Below are 18,153 nucleotides of genomic sequence, written 5' to 3'. Positions count from 1 at the left end.
ATTTCTTCTGATGTTTGTTGTTTTTTAACCACAGCCTTATAGAAGCGGAGTCTTTAAAGACAAAGGTGTGTGTATGTATTGAAGAAATGGGCGCCTTAGAGAGGTAACCGTTTTTTAGGGGTGGCTCTTTCGAAGAGGTTTAAGCTTTGGAGAGGTAGCGATTTTTAATAGGTGTCCGTTTTAGAAAGGTATCGGCTTTAGAGAAGCGTTAAATTCAAAGAGGTGGCCACTTTGGAGAGGATTCATCTTACTTAAATTTTTCTACATCTTACTATTTTCTGCTTAGTCATTGCACAAAATTGATTTAGTTTTTTAATCTATTAATACCAGCACTATCACGCTATTTTAACTATTGCTTAATAATGATTATTTTAATTGACAAAATTAACTTGATAATGTAAGAGAGGTGATAAATTAGATGATCCTATCGTTAGATAAGTGGACAATCTGATAGCAGACGTAAGGCTGACCTTCACCCCACTCGTTTAATTCTCTGGTATGCTCAATGTGATTAGAAGTGATTTGAAGGTATGAAAATGTAGATTTTCTGCATGCAATAAATAAATATGATAAGTTGACCTATTGAATGGATATGTATATGTGTATAATTTTAGCAAGACCATAAAATTGCATTTTTGCAAAAATTATCCCATAAAAATTCATATTTTAATAATTATTTATATAATTTTTATAATTAGATTGGCCAAATCACTCCCTTCATACTTGATCAAAGTTTTTTATCGTCCAAAATTGAGATATGTGGTTATAAGAAAAGTTTAGGAAGAAAATCCTTAACCTAACAAGTGTTTCCAGTGTTTCCCCTTTTAACTTTGGGTTGTTTTTCATGTTTTTTGTCCCAAAAGAAGAAACGTTAACTGCAACTTATTCGCGTCCATGGGTTTAGGAATAAACAGACAGTGTGGTTTTATCCTAATAGATATGGGCTTGGTTAAGATAAAATACTAGTGCTGGCGTTGGAGTGATTTTCGCATACACAGCTTATCAAAACTATACAAACAATAATATATAAAAAGCATCTATAATTTGCATGCTTTCAACACGCCCTTTGGTACCTTGTTCAAAAATTAGTACTGAGGATAGATGAACAAATGGATTCAGGAATTGAGTTATGTGTGGTCATAAAAAGTTCAATTACAATATACCTAAGACTTCACACGTGGTGAAATAGTTAAGCGTATATAATAAAAATTGACTTTCTGAGTATTGTGTACAAAACTGGATTTTATTAATCCTCTTGCATGATCATAAATGATTTTTGCGTGTTTTTGTCAGAGTCGCACTAATTAAAAAAAACTGATAGAAAACTGTGAATCATACCGATGTATGGTATCACCCATCAAGCGGATATGTCGCGTCTCTTTTTGATGTACACCACAAATTGATGTTATTAAATTGTCATTAGAAATAAGGAATTGATCGGCTCAATTTAACCGTTAGCATGACTTGCGCGTGACTGAAAGATATCTACAAAATCAAAATATTAAGACTATATTCGTTCAAGAAAATTGTCCCGCGATTTTACAGAATTTGAACCAACTGATTGCTGTTTCAACTATAAGTGTCCAAATTGTATCCTTCTGTTTTCCTTCAATGTTACCTTGCACGTATTACCAAAAGAGGAGAGTGATTCGTGTCATACATTTACAATAAATATTATGTGATGTAAGATTTGAAATATTCTGAATTGTACAGGATGTATTTTTATGTTTATTTTATGTAGAAAACCATACTGAGTCCACAATCTTGGATAAAATTGTTGACAAAGGCAGTTTTAAGACGGTTCTTGAAATATGACTAAAAGCATCAAATAGCCGGTAATATAATCGAAAGATTTGTGGATGGAAATGTCACGTAGACAGCGTTAAAAATGATAACGGGAAACGGGGAAGTTTAACATACTAAGATCTTATATAAATAACTTGAGGGGATAAACATTTCTTGTTTCAAAACATTTATTAGCAAGCATTACAGGATAGTGTTCGTTTTACCCAGCATTTTCTGGCGCCGGAGCTTAAAGGCTATAACTCTCTCACTCACTTTGTGCAGGAGACCGGAGTTCAATTACTATTGGCGGCAATTTAATATGGGCGAGTGAATGTTACCAGACGCCTGGGTTAACCGAAGCCATGTGAGGGGAATTAGGGTAATGGCAGACTGTGTGGGCCGTGAATGTTGCAGGGAGTTGTCTGGTGGAGCGTGGACCCTAATTGGTCTGCGTAGCTCAAATTGAGCATAAAAAACTTTAAGATTCTCTATCTAAGACATCTCCTGGAGATAATAAACAGGGTGTATATTCCTTGATATTTGTGAGGCTAGCCATGTTAAATATGTATGTGAAAAGACAGACCTTGATAGAAAGCTATGGAAAAAAGGAAGCGACAAATTAAGTTTCAAAATTCTTCTTGCTTGCAAGAAAAATATTTGCATGTTTGTTTAATTTAATAAGATTTGTTGATTAATCCAAACAAACCTTGATTACGATTTCCTGATTTTTAACAAGATCTCCGACCTATGACCCTACAATGTCTTCGTACCCTACTAAATATATCTCGTACAACTCTCTCATCAAAAACAGATCTATTATTCCTATTTTGAAAATTGAATTTAATTATCGGAAATTGATGTTAATTAAGTTTGCTATGATCTTTCTAAACAAGAAACGATTTATGAAATTTAACTGCGCGATACTGAAAAAATGTAATCGTTTTTTTTCCGAATTGATGATTTGACAATTTTTTAAATGTGTATCCAAAAATAATAATTTGAATAACATCATCTTTAATTTCAATAGAACCTCTTACCCAAATTTTATTTTAGTTAGATGGCGGGAAAAAGGAATCGAATTATTATGCCACTGCACAAGACTAATAAAAAAATTACAAGACCACATTTATAATACAAAAACATTTGTATCCAAGATTCTCTTTATACGTTTTTAGATAACGTTGCATCTGGTCAAAGGAAGTTAATTTGGACGATTTCATTTTGCAAACTGTTAAAAACATAACTTTAACTTTGTAATTTTACGATACTTAAGAAAGAATGTGAACTCGTCAGCATTGATATGAACCCATCTAAATGACATTTAGGTAGGAGGTCTTCCTTAAATTTGTTATGATCTGTTGCTAAAATCACATGGTCCAATCCATTAATAAGTCACTCATTTGACGTTAATTAGAAACTGGTAATTGGATCAACATATTATAACCTTGGAGTTTTGCTCAACAACCATGCGACAATATGCACAAACAAAGTGTTGTCAAATTAGATATATTATTGATAATTTTCGACATTTGAACTCCACATCAATGCTACTAAGTGTTCATTACGTGTATCCTCATCAAATTAGCTGCAATAACAGAAAAGAGACTGTTCGGAGTAGTTCTTAGGCGATAGGAATAATGGCAACGTATTATTTTATCCTATTTTCCATGGTTATTTTTTGTTACGCACTCCCAAAGCCACCATCTACGTGTTTGGCTGGTCAGAAAGGATATTACTGTGCAGAAGATTTAAGCAGTTATCACTTTTGTAAATCAAAACGTCTCAGCAACTCAGTCACATGTCCAACAGGAACCAGATGTACTTGTTATTTTGGTCAAGAATGCGAAGTACCCACATCATCAATTTGTCGAGACAACGTGTCGCCATTTCCTAATGATCAAAGTTATTATTGGTCCGCCTCCGGTACTCTAAGAACTGACACAGGAGCCTTGTGTCTCGTCAGAGAAGAAGTCAAGCAAGATTTTAGTAAAAAACTCTTTCGTAGTGATCTGACGCAGAATGGAACTAACTTTTTCATCGTTATTCGTCCAAACGAAAATGGAACATTTTGTTGGGTAAGTCTGACTAAACATATGAAGTGTTTGAATTTGGTGTGAAAGCTAGAGATACTAGTGGTAGCTGGATTCTACTAATTATCTTGCACTTTATTGCATCATCTCCCTGAAAGTGAATTCTAAATAAAGTGTTACATATCTGGCCTTGCTAATATTTAGGGTTTTTCTTATTATGTCTGCAAAATAAAATTTTGAGTGACGCCAGTGACATAACATGAAAACAAATAATAAAATCTGCTCGGTTGTTTCTTTATTTTTAGTTCAGCGGAGATAACGTGACGAGAAGTTGTCGTAAGGATGTTACACCAACATTCGACGCAAACAGACCCAATTTAGGAAACATTGCATTTTCGCCAACCACTGTAACAAACGACAAACAAGAAGTCATCCAAGATTGGATGGCTTCTTTTGTTGCTAATTTTGTCTTGACAGAAACATGGCGACTAAAGTTCACTTCTAAAACCAATCAAGTTGAGCCTCTGCAGAGGATTTCAACATTTCAGTTCCCAGGCACGACTACATACTCGTTCAAACGTGTTTTACAGACCGACTTTTTTGCTTTTGGAGCACCAGATGAATCGTCTTTCGATCTACCTGAGTTTTGCAATGACGTTTAAATATTTGACTAGTAAACCAGATTTGGAATTACTTCAACTTTTAAATATATTTACAAGCAACACATGGAGTTGTAATCACTGGCGCCTTGTTGAATAAACAACATTTCACATTCTTCTTTTTTGCTAATTAACAAACATACGATATTAAATCAATTAAGTAACGGATAATATAATATTTGTTTGTTTGTTTGTTTTTGTTTTGATTTCAATAACAAGAATAATTGTCATCGTTTGAACTCTGTCTTAATGTAACATAATTATAATTGATTTACATGATTTAAAATAGTACATCTTTGATCCTTAATGACATCTCTTTAATAATAGCCGTATTATGTGAGCGTGTTTGTGCGCGAGAAAAAAGTCGTGTTATGGAAACACGAAGTGCAATATAAATAAGACGGGCAAACCCGTGTATTTATGGACGGGCTACGGTCTAGTCTCTTTAATGATAGCCGTATTTTGTCTGTCTGTGTGTCCGCGAAAACCGTGTTACGAAAAAACGAAATGCGATATATAAAGAACGGGCGACCCCGTGGATTTTTTTACGGGTTAACGACTAGTCTCTTTAATAATAGCCGTGTTTTGTCTGTCTCTGCGCAAAATGGTACCTGAAGTAGCGAGAAACACGAAATACAGTATATAAAGTAGGGCAAATCTGAGGATTTATTCACGGGCTACGACTAGGCTCTTTAATAATAACCGTATTTGTCTGTCAAAATCACTAAGATATATCGGACATATATCGGACGCACGATAAAATTACGCACAAAATAGCAAATGCCATATTATTTACTGGCTTTGTTGTAATTGGCAAACTCCTGTGGATTACTCCATGGACTATTCTCCTATAGCTAAACCCGTATTTTGTTCAAAATTTGGTTGAATCGCTACTCTGTGCTAAGGATGCACGAAATAACAATGCGCAGGGCATGCATGACGTGCAAACCGTTTATTTGCGTTGAACTAGTCTGTATCAAAATTCATACATTCAACACCGGCCATTTTGACATCAAAATATAAAAATCAACACCATAAAGCGTACTAACCCTAGGTCTTATGTTTTTTGATGAGCGTAGGTAAAGCAAGCTTTATAAACAACCGTTGTTTACACAATTCATCACTACATTACCACAATGTAAGTCCGTACGTGTTGGGACACCAACTGACATACTAATTAAACTATAATTAAAAACACTTCCGCCGTATCCTGTTGTCGAGTCGTCTAGAATAGAAGGGACATTATTATGGATCCTTCAAACAAATTGATAGATCTCGAAAAGGACTTTTAATTGTACGCAGATCTCATATGTATTTTATCATACATTCTCCTGACACAGCCACTTTGAAGTAGCTGTATTCGCAGTCAACAGGCAAAAGCTAGATCTATGGCTTATATAGTGTATGTTTTTACTACCCCATAAGGAGGTGGCAGCATTCTCGAAGCGTAAGATAATTACGCATTAGTGTGACAGAACAGATCTCACAGTTTGTTTTTGCTTCCCTTGCTTCCTTATTCAAAACATACTTCAATCTTTCGACAATGGAGACAAACGATATCATCCCTAACTAACTGTTTATGTGTGTATATTATAGCTGTTCATTAATGGCTAGAAGGGTTTTTTCTTTACTTCTTGCAAGTATGATACATTTTGAAGCACTTTTAAATACTTTGAGCTACATATAAATGCAGAAAAAGTTTATTAGGTTATTTACCAGCTAGGTATCTACAATCGTGTGCATAATATATTGGGACAAATTCAGCTTTTCCCCCATTTCTCAATGTTGGAGATCTAGGGTACCCCGTAACGGTATTTCAACATTGAGTAAGGGGGAATGGGGGTCTGTAAAATATATATAAAAAAATCCATTTGTCCCAATATTTATGCACATAATTGTACCATAATCCATACTGCTGCAAGAATCTTGCCATTAGCTAGCTGGCTATCGATTTTTGTTTATAGGGGCGCCTTCCATACTCATGCTGCCACGTATAACGTCGTTTTTGCACGTTATTTTTAAAACACCTTCTTCACAAAACATCTGTTTCAACGCAATACAAGTTGTTTTTTTACTATAATGTGATAATTGAAGCCGTCGAAATTATCGTATGCGCGGTGAAGGACCGCCATGTTTTCTGTTTACATTTTTCCGTTCAACTGAAAAAATAAAAACAAGGCTTGAAACCCTGGAACTGACTTTAAACTCCTTTAAAGCATGGGCGGCGGATGCTGGGTTTCTCCAGCCAGTATTTTATCGATAAAATTTACTAATGTTTACCTGCAATGTTATCGCTACCTACTGTTATGTTTACCTTGCAAAAACGTTTCCATATTGTGTTAAATTTACACATTTAATTATGAAACTAGCGAACTAGGCTTCAATATTTTTCACTTATATTAATTTCTAAAATACGTTTGACTGTTTCAGCTATGATTAGGTATGTCAGACCAAGTTTCTAGTCTATGTAATTCGTAAGAGACGCCTGAAGGTTTTTAACTCCGTAAAATTGTTTGACTGTAAGGCGATATATATCCACAACCAGTTCTCTGTTTTTATTTTTAAGATAATTTCATATATGTATCACCCTTTTTTTAGGCTCGGCGGAGCAATTTTGAAAGTGGAGGGGCTAAACTATTCAGTATTAAAGGAGGCCCAACCATGTTTGGTCCGACGTGGTAAGAAAATTTTTAACTTTCGGCCCCCTACATTGGCTAAAACATACTTCAAATTCCGAAATATTGAACAACAATAGCACAGAAAAGATCTTGCATTTTTTTAATAAACTTGTTACACACGTATTAGAAGCCCGCCGATTAACTGAAAGCCATCATACACCTCACAATCAGTAATTACAATGGAAAAGACAGCAGTATGGACAGGTATGATGTCCCGTGCAACACTTGATGCAGTTGGTCAGGGTGTAATCCAGCGTTCTTATCCCCCAATTGGAATTTATCCTACATTTACCAATTTATTAGAGGAACTATCAATATACATTAGAGAATATGGAGCTTATTTTATGCAAGTTGTAAAGAATTAAGATTTAAATAATACCTAAGACAACCTTAACGAAATTCCCATTTAAGATTTCACAGCCCTTATTTTACATTTCTGGATTACACCCTGTTGGTGCAAGAGAAATGTGTTTACAAACAACAAGTCAAGAAAAAGTGAGCATATCTATGTGTCTTATTGCAAAGTACCGATGGTACAAAGCTGAAGCCCTTTATAGTTTTAGTGGAACGAAACGGGAAGCAGCTGCTTTCCATAAAGAGTGAAAAAGACGTTGTATTGTTACTTCGTCCTCAAATGCATGAATGAAAGAAGATCTTACCCTTCAGTATGCGGAAAGCGTGATCTCGACCTCGACTTTTAGCCTGAAATTTATTTCAATGTCACTTAACGGGTTTTGTTAAGAAACAGTTGGAAAGCAAAGTTAATTCGTTAATTATACCAGAAAGCTGCAGTACATAAAAGCATCAGATGTATCGTGAAACCAACTCTTTAAGGTTAAGCTGACTGAATTAGACGATGAATGGATGTGTAACAGAATACACATGGTTACGGCAGCTGGAAATCCAAAGTCGCCCCCAAAACAAAAGATGGGTAAATGCGTTCTCAAATTTTGGGTTGCGCTGTCTCAAGATATTATCACAAAATGGAAGCGATGATAGTTTGAGCCATTGTGCAGCTGGTGTTGAGTTGTTTCAGCAACTGTTTTTTCGAGGTAACCCAACTCTTACGTATAACACATTTAAGAACGTTGCAGAAGATATAGAAGAAACTTTTTTAGTGGATCAGGATGACGATAAGGACGATTTTATTAGGATGATTTTATTGACATTTTATAGTGTATTATGTTGTGTTATGTTTTTGAAGACAGAAAGAGAAAATTCGTTGATTTGTCATTTTGAAAATTATTTTATTAGCGCCGCCCTCCTATTAGCGTCGCCCTCGAATTAATGTCGTAACACTTTTTCAGCCAATTTTTAAATTAAAAAGAGGTAATATGATACTCCACTTCATGTGTGGAAAATATACCGTAATGTTGTAAATGTTTTATAAGAGTACCGGGCTGAAATTTCAGAATAATGACTAACCTGGTTAGAATTTTAGTATTCTTATAAAAAGAAAGCATGTATTGTATTTTTTTTATTTTCTCTTGTCAATGGAACCTAATTTTTCGCATAATAGTCACATCATCACCAACATCATCATTATCAGTTACACACAAAAAATGCAACAGTATTAACTATATTTTTTAGGTAATTTGATTTAGAAATTTAAACAAATAAATACTGTAAACAAATAAAAATAAATAAATAAATGTCCAAGTGGGTTGACAGTTAATTTGTAACTGTAAGCTAAATATAACTTCTTTATTACCGGCGCAGTCTGGGCATTAGTAAAGGAAGTCATAATGGTAGCACAATAAGAAGAAGCAACAACATTAACAATGATTTTCCCTGGTAGTTGCGAATACGTACAGGAGTTTGTTTACGCTTTTGCTATGTAATAATTTTAGCACATTTTTCGCACGCAAGTCAGTTTATGCTCTCCAATATTGTTCTCCACCATTGATTAAAAAGCATTCACCGTTTTCAGGTTATATTGTATCCTCGCCCTAATTATCAACCTGCTACTGTACTGCTTTAACTAACTGGAAAGCAGGAATCGCGAGTAATATTTCTCCTTATTCATGCGATATATGTGAAAACAGGAAGACATGTTAAATAGTTTTTATTTGAGGAACTATAGGAACTTTACAAGGAATAATAAAATTCGTTCTAGAACTAAAGTAATTGAATTTCATGAAGATAGTGGTATTTTAAACGAAATTCAATCTTTTGAGGACGTCACAGAAAAGTGCTGGCATAAGCAAAATAATTATCGCTGCTTTGCTGTTCCTTTTATGACGTAATATAAGTGTGCCAAGTTTGATTTAATTTAAAGAAGCCTATTGAAAGTTATAGAGGTTCATTATATGTTCGAAAAACCCAGCGGTTACCATATCCTCAATCCAAGTATTTATGGCTTTGAACGTCGAAAACTTTTCTAATGCAATAATAGACATTAAAAACGGTAAAAAAAAATGTTCAGCTCTATTGAAAAAAAAGTAAACAAACGAAGTGCCAGTTACCATTCCATTTTATCTTCTTTCTTAGTATTTACTTACAGAAGAATATCTTGTCACACAAATAAAACATCAAAGTTGAGCAAAAAACGCCTTACAATCCTTTAACGTTTGATTCCAGGCCATCCGCAGTTTGTTGATTTTTTATTGACAGAGTTTTATGTTTCTATGGTATTTGTTATTTTTTTGCATTTGAGTTACTTGCAAGACAATAATGAAGTTCTTAATGACGACCTTAATGACAAGCATTGGAACTTTCATCAAAAAATAATTTGTCAAGATACTTCACCACGACATACACGCAAGAATGCTTTCACAGAAGGAAATGTTAAAGTGGAAAAAGATGCGCATATCGTCATATGCCCGTTTTTCTGTTGTTATACTTTTTCATTGGCTTAAATTTGGGTTGCGTCAACGTGACACTTTGGGTGTACGTGTCAACTGTTCTTAAAACTAACAATGAAAAGTTTTATTATGGATTGATAAACGCTGCGTTTTATGTACCATTCATGTTTGTTCCAGCCACGATTTCAAGGTTTGTAGACAAAACGAGACGTGTAAAAGTAAGTTTGGTATCTATCATGTTTTTATCTGCAGCTGGACGTTGTTTTTATGCAATCCACTTCTCACCATTTTTTCTACTAATTTGACGATTTTTAGGTGGCTTTAGCATTGCCATGACTCCAGTTATTGTTTTGGAAGTGGCGAGGTCGTACACAAAAGAGGAATTAACGCAGCGAAGCCGTATGCTGGGTTATGCCTTTGGGCCTTGTCCATCAGCATTTTTTATGAAAACTGATTTTTGGATTGGACTAGTTCATATTACATATGCAAATATTGTTGGGTTAATTCTTTTTGGAATATGTGTGTGATTTTTACTATAAACGTTGTATGTTTTTGTTACGATTTGTCACGTGAGTATGATATGAAAGTGGACACAATGATAAAAGAGGAAAAAGTTGTCTACCAACTTTCAAATCAGCAATCGACTCTTTACACAATAACAAAAATACTACAAAGTAACGATGCTTTGCTCATCATGGTGTTATCAACTTTTTTGTGCTTGAACAAGTTATATTTCGAGTACTTATATTAATTCTCAACGCTCTACATTTCGGCTACGAATTTTTAAATGGATCATTTGTAGCTGTTCTTGTTGTTTTTGTTTACTGGATTTTGTCTGATAAGCATATTTTCTACGCTGGTATTGTGGGATTAATATCAGTAATGGTGTCCACATCGCTGTTATTTCCACGTGGTATGCGCTGATAATATTTGCTTTGGTGATGTCAATTCTCTTTTTAAATTCAGATCAAACTTTTGCCGTAGTCGCGTGTGCTAAGCTGGCTTTCTCTTGCAATCAAGCATTTGTGGAAGGTTTTCGTATTTTTTCTATTCAAATTAGTCGTATAATTGGAGGCGTACTTTACCCAGTTCTAAATGTTGCATCAATTTATTTATTTTTCTCCTTTTCTCCAGGAAAAAAACCTTATCAAACCCGGTACCTGTTATCTAGTAGTAATGTGATATGATGTTTTGTCATTTTATCACAGTACGGTTTTTGAAAGTATTCAAAGCAAACAAGAAAGCGAAAGTTATTATTATATACTGCGTTGAAAAAACATCAAGTAAGATTCTCATGAACTTATAAACTGAAGTAAAGACTAATTCGTTGGCAATGGAATGGGATGCAGGGCAAATGGAAATTGCAATGTATGAAATTGTCACTGTTTTTCATGCTGTTGTAGAAAATTTTTATTAGATGACACCTTTTGTACTTCATACTTCATACTCGATAATTATAATACCCGTAGGTCTGTCTGTCACGCAAAATGGTTACCGCAGTAGCGAGACACACGAAATGCGGTAAATAAAGGACGGGCTAACCCGTGGATTCAACCACGTGCTATACTCAATATTATCCGATGTAGTAAATACTTTATTCTTGCATCTAGTAAACTATAAATAAATAAAAATAATAATGTAATAGAAACACCAGTTTTAAGATTGTCTCGAAGAAAAAATGGTGAACCATTAAACTGAATATTAGCTAAAGGATTTGAAAAAAGAACATATCCACGGAAGAGTAAGTGATCGATGCGTTCGTTAATCTCAATGCTGGCAAAGTCATGACCTTTGTAAATATATTTATAGATGTATTTTGCAGATCTATCAGGCATACATACGTCCAAATTAATATATTTCCTACAATGTAATTTTAAATAATACACTTGGCAATACTTTTAACATGTCTCAAATATTAACAAATTAACGAATCTGGAGGTTTCACAATTTAATAAACTTTAATTGTCAATTGCAGTGCTAATTTGGACAATAATCCCCAAGTTTTTCTGCATGGCCGGGTATATTTTATTATTTTCCTGCACATTGTACTTTAAGCTCGCTATTTAAAGGTACGTGGTAGCCATTTTGAACTATTGCGTCAAGGTAACAAATTTGACGTCAAATATTTTTTATACTTTGTACAATAGTCACTGACGGAAGGAAGTGACACTATCTCTCAGAATGGAATATAACACTGATACTAATATTAATGACGTGGAACCAGTAAAAATGGTAAGGAAGTTTGAAAAAGTGCTAACATATCTCCTTCCACGTCACCCCTAATCTTTTCGTCTCATTGTGCGGCACGTAGCAAAATATAAACCAATAGAGATCCAAAATAACCCACGAAATAAATTCATGTGTCTGACTACAGTTTGTTAAGATATGTTCACTCTTACTTTTCAGGAAATAAACGAAGCTTATGAAGATAAGCTTACAACATTATCTCAAGCTATTCAGAAGGAACAGAAACTTCGACAAGAAAGCGAAGAGACAGCAAAGAAGCATCTAGAGAAAATCCAACATTTGGAGAAAATCATTGAAGATTGTAAGAAAAAATGTGATACAACTTTCGATCAGCTAAGCACAAAAGCAAACGCAATACCTGAAATGATTCAGGAAGCAATAAAACCAATGGTAAAAATGGCTACTGACGCCGTTGAACAACAAGAGAGAGAGAAGAGGAGAAGAATTCAAGTTGAAGAATTGCTGGAGAAGGTGAGACATGAAAATGATGTTTTGACAAAGGAGAAAGATGAATTGAATCGATGTGCCTTTAACATGGAATGTAAAATTAAAGAACTTGAAGTCATCAATGCTTATCAAAAAGATGCGGTGGAAGATCTAAAGAGAAAAATGGCTGAACAAAATGAGCAGTACAGTCAATACAAACGGCAAATAAAGAGTTTCGCCACCGTGATTCGAAGCAAGTTTGATGGCATTACAAAGATTTTGCATAAAAATTTTATATGCAAAATCTTCCCAAGAAAGGTTTCCAAAAAGAAACTGAGAGTTGTGGCTGCAATTGAAAAAGTTGAAGAACTGCTTCAATTGCATGTTGCAGAAATACAAAATTTTTAATTCTCCCTCCCCCATCCTACCTTTTTTTATTTTTATTTTTTTCTGGATTTTTTTTTTCTAATTTCTATTTCTGATTTTCATTTCTAGATTTTTTTTTCAAAACTTTCTGATTTTTGTTCCAAATTTCTTTTTCAAATTTTTTCATGAGTTTTTTTTCTAATTTTTTTTCTGAACATTTTTTTTTTCCAAATTTTTTTTCTGTTTTTTTTCTAGATTTTTATGGCCAGTTACTTTTACAAGAGTAAATGGCCACGCTATGGTCAGGCACAAATGACTAGGGCGTTAAATACTGTCAACAAGTATTTCAGACGGACGCGTTTTATTTCTTGGTTTGATCAATTTTAAGTTTCTTTAAACAGGCGGCCACAGAAGCTTGAGTTATCTTGCTAAACTAAAGTCGAGTTCTGATGATATGCTTGTTCTGATAAAGTAGCCCTTCTAATTTTTTTCTTTGCTTTCAAAACTTTCTTTGGTTCTTGCGAGGTTTTACCGGCCATTTTCTTTTTTACACATGAAGACTGGAATTTATATGAAAGCATCTGTATGATGTCGTCGTGGAAAGGCGGCAAATACCCGACGACGTCATACTTTGTTTTCAATAATTTCAGTCTTTTAATTCTCATCTTATTAATAGGTTTTTTAAGGTCTTTCTGTGATAAAGGTAGGGTGGGGTCTACGTCTATTATTCTTATTGTAAATAATGTTTTGTAAATTAATTCCAATTTTATCACAAAGTTGTTATGACTTTCCAGACAGTTGTTTAGCGCTTCGTGTTTATATGATAGTGTTGAAGAAAAATCATGTAGATCAAGAAAATCTTTGCCTGAATTTGAGCCTCGCAGCTTTAACAAAGTTTAACAAAATTACCGAGATACAATGATTGTTATATACGTTATATACACAAACTCTTCGAACATATACATATGAAAAAGAAGCCTTAAAACGTCAGTGACAATCTCGTTTACCAGCGTTCACCTTCTTACATTCACTGCTTACTATGTTCTCTAACCTTGTCCCTAAAGCTTGTTAGGTTTTTGATATTTGGACAAAATTTAAAGAACGCCGTGACAGTATCGGTCACAATCATCTGCTAACCAAACCGTTTTCTGCAAATCATCAGCAGCAGAATATTTGGAAATTTTTTTATGGGAGCTATGAAGTGGTATTTGGATTCAAAAGTTCTGCTGGATTTTATTTTTATTTACCATTTTGAGATATCCAGATTCAAATTTAGAATAGTACATCTTTTTCACCACAATTTTTCAAAGGGTAGGTGCCAATTGATGTAGCGAAGGTACATAACAGGGCCATCTGTCTTAAACAACCACAGTTGGGTCCCAATGGGTTTTATGGTCATTTCCCACTCTATAAGGCGATCACTTGCATAACGCGACTGCCCTTTTTTATCTCCAGACAAGATGACATCTGTGTGAGACAAACATCCCCCACTTTGCTGCCGCAAAATAAATGCACAGTAAAGCATCTACATTTACCAAGGGAGTAAACTAAATTCCCGAAGGATTTCTAAAATTATTCTTTCACAACTAAAACGCATGAGACATGTAGTTTTCAAAAATGTTTTCATTTTTTATGAGACGCCGAATAAAAGCAGTTTAACCGACGGCAAACGAAAACCCGCAATTTAGAACTGTCAGGTTAAAACCAAAAAGGCAATGACGCGTCTCGTGGCGCTTTATTAAAAAAAAAACGTTTGCTAATTTGAGTCAAAAATACCAGTCCAGAATAACAAAGAAAAATATGCATCATATATAAAACATAAATACAGTGTTACACCATTGTCGTTAGCATTTTTATAAATCAAAAATTTGTTCTTAATCTATTGCCATTATTATCTTTGCTAATATAAGAAAATGCTGACGAGTGTCAAAAGTATATTCAATAGTCATAACAAAAAATGTCTTTTTAACAAATAGAATTTCCCTGTTGTAAAACGGGAAAATATAAATGTTCACAGTATTACTACGGAAAAGCCACAAGTAAAACGGCTTGAAGTTTTGAAGGAGTTCATCACCGAAGCTTCCACATCGGTGTTGTGGTACGTGTCGGAGTTGGTTATCAAAGAATTCCAGTGTGGACTCAATGAGTTGCATTGGCCTATGTCAGCCCAGGGTAAAGTTGACAGGGTTCGGTACTACCTAAAAGTGCTGTCCAACTCTGAGCCCGAGAGGGATCGACCACATTTTTGTCAAGATGATTTTTTTTTAGTTCTACATTTGCAGAAGAGAATGTAGTGCTAGACAAATCCAACTACTGCTTTTAGAGTTAACAATGAGTGTGACGCTTAGCATTATTAACAACTGAGACTGAAATTAAAATTTTTAAAACCCTAACAACTAGGCTAAAATGAAAAATGGAGTTACTTGTAAAGAAAGTGTTTAAATTAGCGAATGTGTTCGATATATAAAAAAAATATCAGGAGGCCTGTAACTACTTCTCCATTTTCATCAAAGTTTTCTTCTATACATATGTACTTTTTCTTAAAAAAATAAAAAGAAGGAGAGGGAGAAGCTAAAAGCAAGAAATAAAACGAAATATCCAGAGCAACTACATTTTGTTCGGCACGCTCATCGGCACCCGCAACAACAAGCCTTGCGAGCGGAGCGAAAATTCTGGAACCCCGTCATAACAAAACAAAATGATAACGGCTAGCATAGCTCAGACCAAGCAGAATTTTTTGTGTAGTCTTGTTGTCTACCTACCAACAGGACTTTTATGTTTATTACCTTTATTTAGAAATTATAACTGCGACTGACTATATTTTTTATTTAGCTAGCTAGCTATATTTTCCTCTATATTGTAACTCCTGCAGGCAGATAGCATGATCAGAAATATCAGGAAATTTTGTAAAGTTTAGCTAGCTCAAATGGCTTAACGTTTTCAAAAACTCTCTAGCTAGATCAACCTAATATTTCTTTGAAAAAGTAGGTAGCTAAACAGGTTAATATGTTTATAGTATAGCTTAGAAGCTATTCCTTCTTTTTTTTTCCTTCTTCTTTCCTTGTAACAGTCAGCTGCTATTGGATGCAAAATCAACCAATACACCTTTACGATAATTCGGGGAAAAAAACACTCCATCGCAGCTTATTTTGCGATTGAAGAAGGTATAAACACCACACTTTTATAAGAGTTTATTAAGGAGAAAACACGTTTTTTCGTGATAACTTTTCTTGCCGCGTTTTGTTTTTAATGAAAAGTGCACATATAAGTTGTATCTTATTATTATTAACGTTTCCTGAAAATTTGAAAGAAATTGATTTGACGGAAGTTAAAAAACTGGAGAAAACACACTTTCGTCTCTAACAAACTGTCATAAAAACACAATTTTTACCTCCTTTTTTCCGATATTGTAAAACGATGGAGAGCCGTAAGATTGCATGTACAGTTGAATTATCATAAAGGTGTATTGTGATATTTGTCTCATAGCTATACAATGGCAAAATCCATAAGGTTGCGAGTAATTTAATTTTATAAGAGTTTGGCTCTTTATAATATTCAACTGCAGTGGATGTGTAATGCCAGTTTGAGAGACAAGAAGGGTTCAAATGACTTAAGAAGCATGCTATAGCCATCCATAGCATTAAAGATGTTATCCAGATAAGAAGATTGAGTTTTTTGGGACACTTAGAAAGAATAAAGGAGGATAATTGGGTAAGAAAGTGTAGACTTTCAGTTCCCGGGGTAAAGTCCAGAGGTAGACCAAGAAAGACTTAACAGGGAGTAATAAGGACAGACTTGATGCAGAGGAATTTGAGTTTAGATCTAAGCCGGGATGATGATGATCATGATGATGAAGATGATAATGTAATGATGATGGTGATGCATTGAAATATGTTTTTTCATTTCACTGCAGTTGATTTGCTTTGTCATTTCTTAATAAAACATCAAATGTTTGTCTATATATATAGAGGTAGTTGTACTTAGTGTATAAAGTTGAAAATTTGCACGAAATGCTAAATCTTAATATGTTGTAATTTTTTTTGAAAATGATCAAAAAATTTCAAGCATGTTAATACGGATTTTACTTATATATAATATAACAATTGTCTGGTCCATTTCCAATCAGTTTTCTTTGTCAGTTTGCTTGTGACTTTACCCGTACAATAATTTATACCAAAGTACCAGTACCAGTCACAGTAAATTTAAATCAGCATCAATAAAATTCCCAGCCGGTGAAATCTTTATTTAATAATGCGATTTGTTTTAGTTAATTATGTCATAAACAAAACGTTTATAAAATACAGAATATTTTTATAGGAGATGTATATATAATTAAGGCTTTTAAAGAAAATTGTAAAAAATATACACTTTGCCTGTCGCCGAAAGACGAACGCTCTCTTTGTATTATTATTACATTACTCCTTGTCTGTATTATTTCGTCTGCTCCAAGTTTAGTTATTTTCTTAGGAACTTTGATAGCGGCTTTTATATTACTTGTAATACTCATTAACAGACTCTCTGATGATAGTCATTATGTTTATGTGTGTTATAATTATCTGTTTTTCGCTCCTGCTTGTCATCAAAATTTCATTTGATTGAAATATTCTTTGTTCAAATATATTGGTGTTGCATTGGCATAAACTTTTTGGTAATATTTTTTAGGACATTAAATTTGGAAACCAAGCTTAATATTATTCTGGGTTGAAAAATGCTATATAATGCTTAAAAAAACTTTTAAAGATGCCAATAAATTAGAAAAAATATCTCATGTCATAATACTCTTCTTAAAAAAAAATATTTACTTTCCACAAGAGCAAATCTTGACTTTTAAATAATGCATATGAGCTTAGCCTATCCATTATGCTTATTTTCTGTAAGTGTGAATAAACTTATAAAAAGCATGTATGTATAATAAATTAATGTAAAGTTGTACATTTTTATTGCCAAGAGATAAATGAATTGAACAAATTTTGACACCATTATGGAATTTTCAAATGTTTTTTTTGTTGCTGTTAATTTTTTTTCTTACAGCACTCAAAAAATCGCATCCTCTTATGAAACAAATCTTCACAGTCATTGTAATCAAATAAAAATAGCTGCATTTTGTACAATTTTCTTATGGTGTGTATGTTCTATCACTGACAATGTGAAATATATG

General features: G+C 33.8%; 2 protein-coding genes across 2 annotated transcripts; both read left to right on the top strand.

Annotated features, from left to right (window-relative positions):
• The first annotated feature begins 3,018 nt into the window (after nt 1–3,018).
• On the top strand, nt 3,019–5,608 carry LOC130622449 (uncharacterized). The gene is made up of 2 exons (XM_057437909.1): nt 3,019–3,860; nt 4,121–5,608. The coding sequence occupies exons 1-2, from the start codon at nt 3,423–3,425 to the stop codon at nt 4,475–4,477; spliced, it is 795 nt and encodes a 264-aa protein (XP_057293892.1). The 5' UTR covers nt 3,019–3,422; the 3' UTR covers nt 4,478–5,608.
• A 6,282-nt stretch (nt 5,609–11,890) lies between these two features.
• LOC130622561 (golgin subfamily A member 6-like protein 25) lies at nt 11,891–15,007 on the top strand. Its single transcript, XM_057438030.1, has 2 exons — nt 11,891–12,188; nt 12,363–15,007. The coding sequence occupies exons 1-2, from the start codon at nt 12,138–12,140 to the stop codon at nt 13,035–13,037; spliced, it is 726 nt and encodes a 241-aa protein (XP_057294013.1). The 5' UTR covers nt 11,891–12,137; the 3' UTR covers nt 13,038–15,007.
• Nucleotides 15,008–18,153: the final 3,146 nt, after the last annotated feature.

Source organism: Hydractinia symbiolongicarpus, chromosome 12, assembly GCF_029227915.1.
Source record: "Hydractinia symbiolongicarpus strain clone_291-10 chromosome 12, HSymV2.1, whole genome shotgun sequence".
NCBI lineage: Eukaryota > Metazoa > Cnidaria > Hydrozoa > Anthoathecata > Hydractiniidae > Hydractinia > Hydractinia symbiolongicarpus.
Note: the sequence above shows the minus strand (reverse complement) of the source record. Positions and strands in the feature narration are given on the sequence as shown.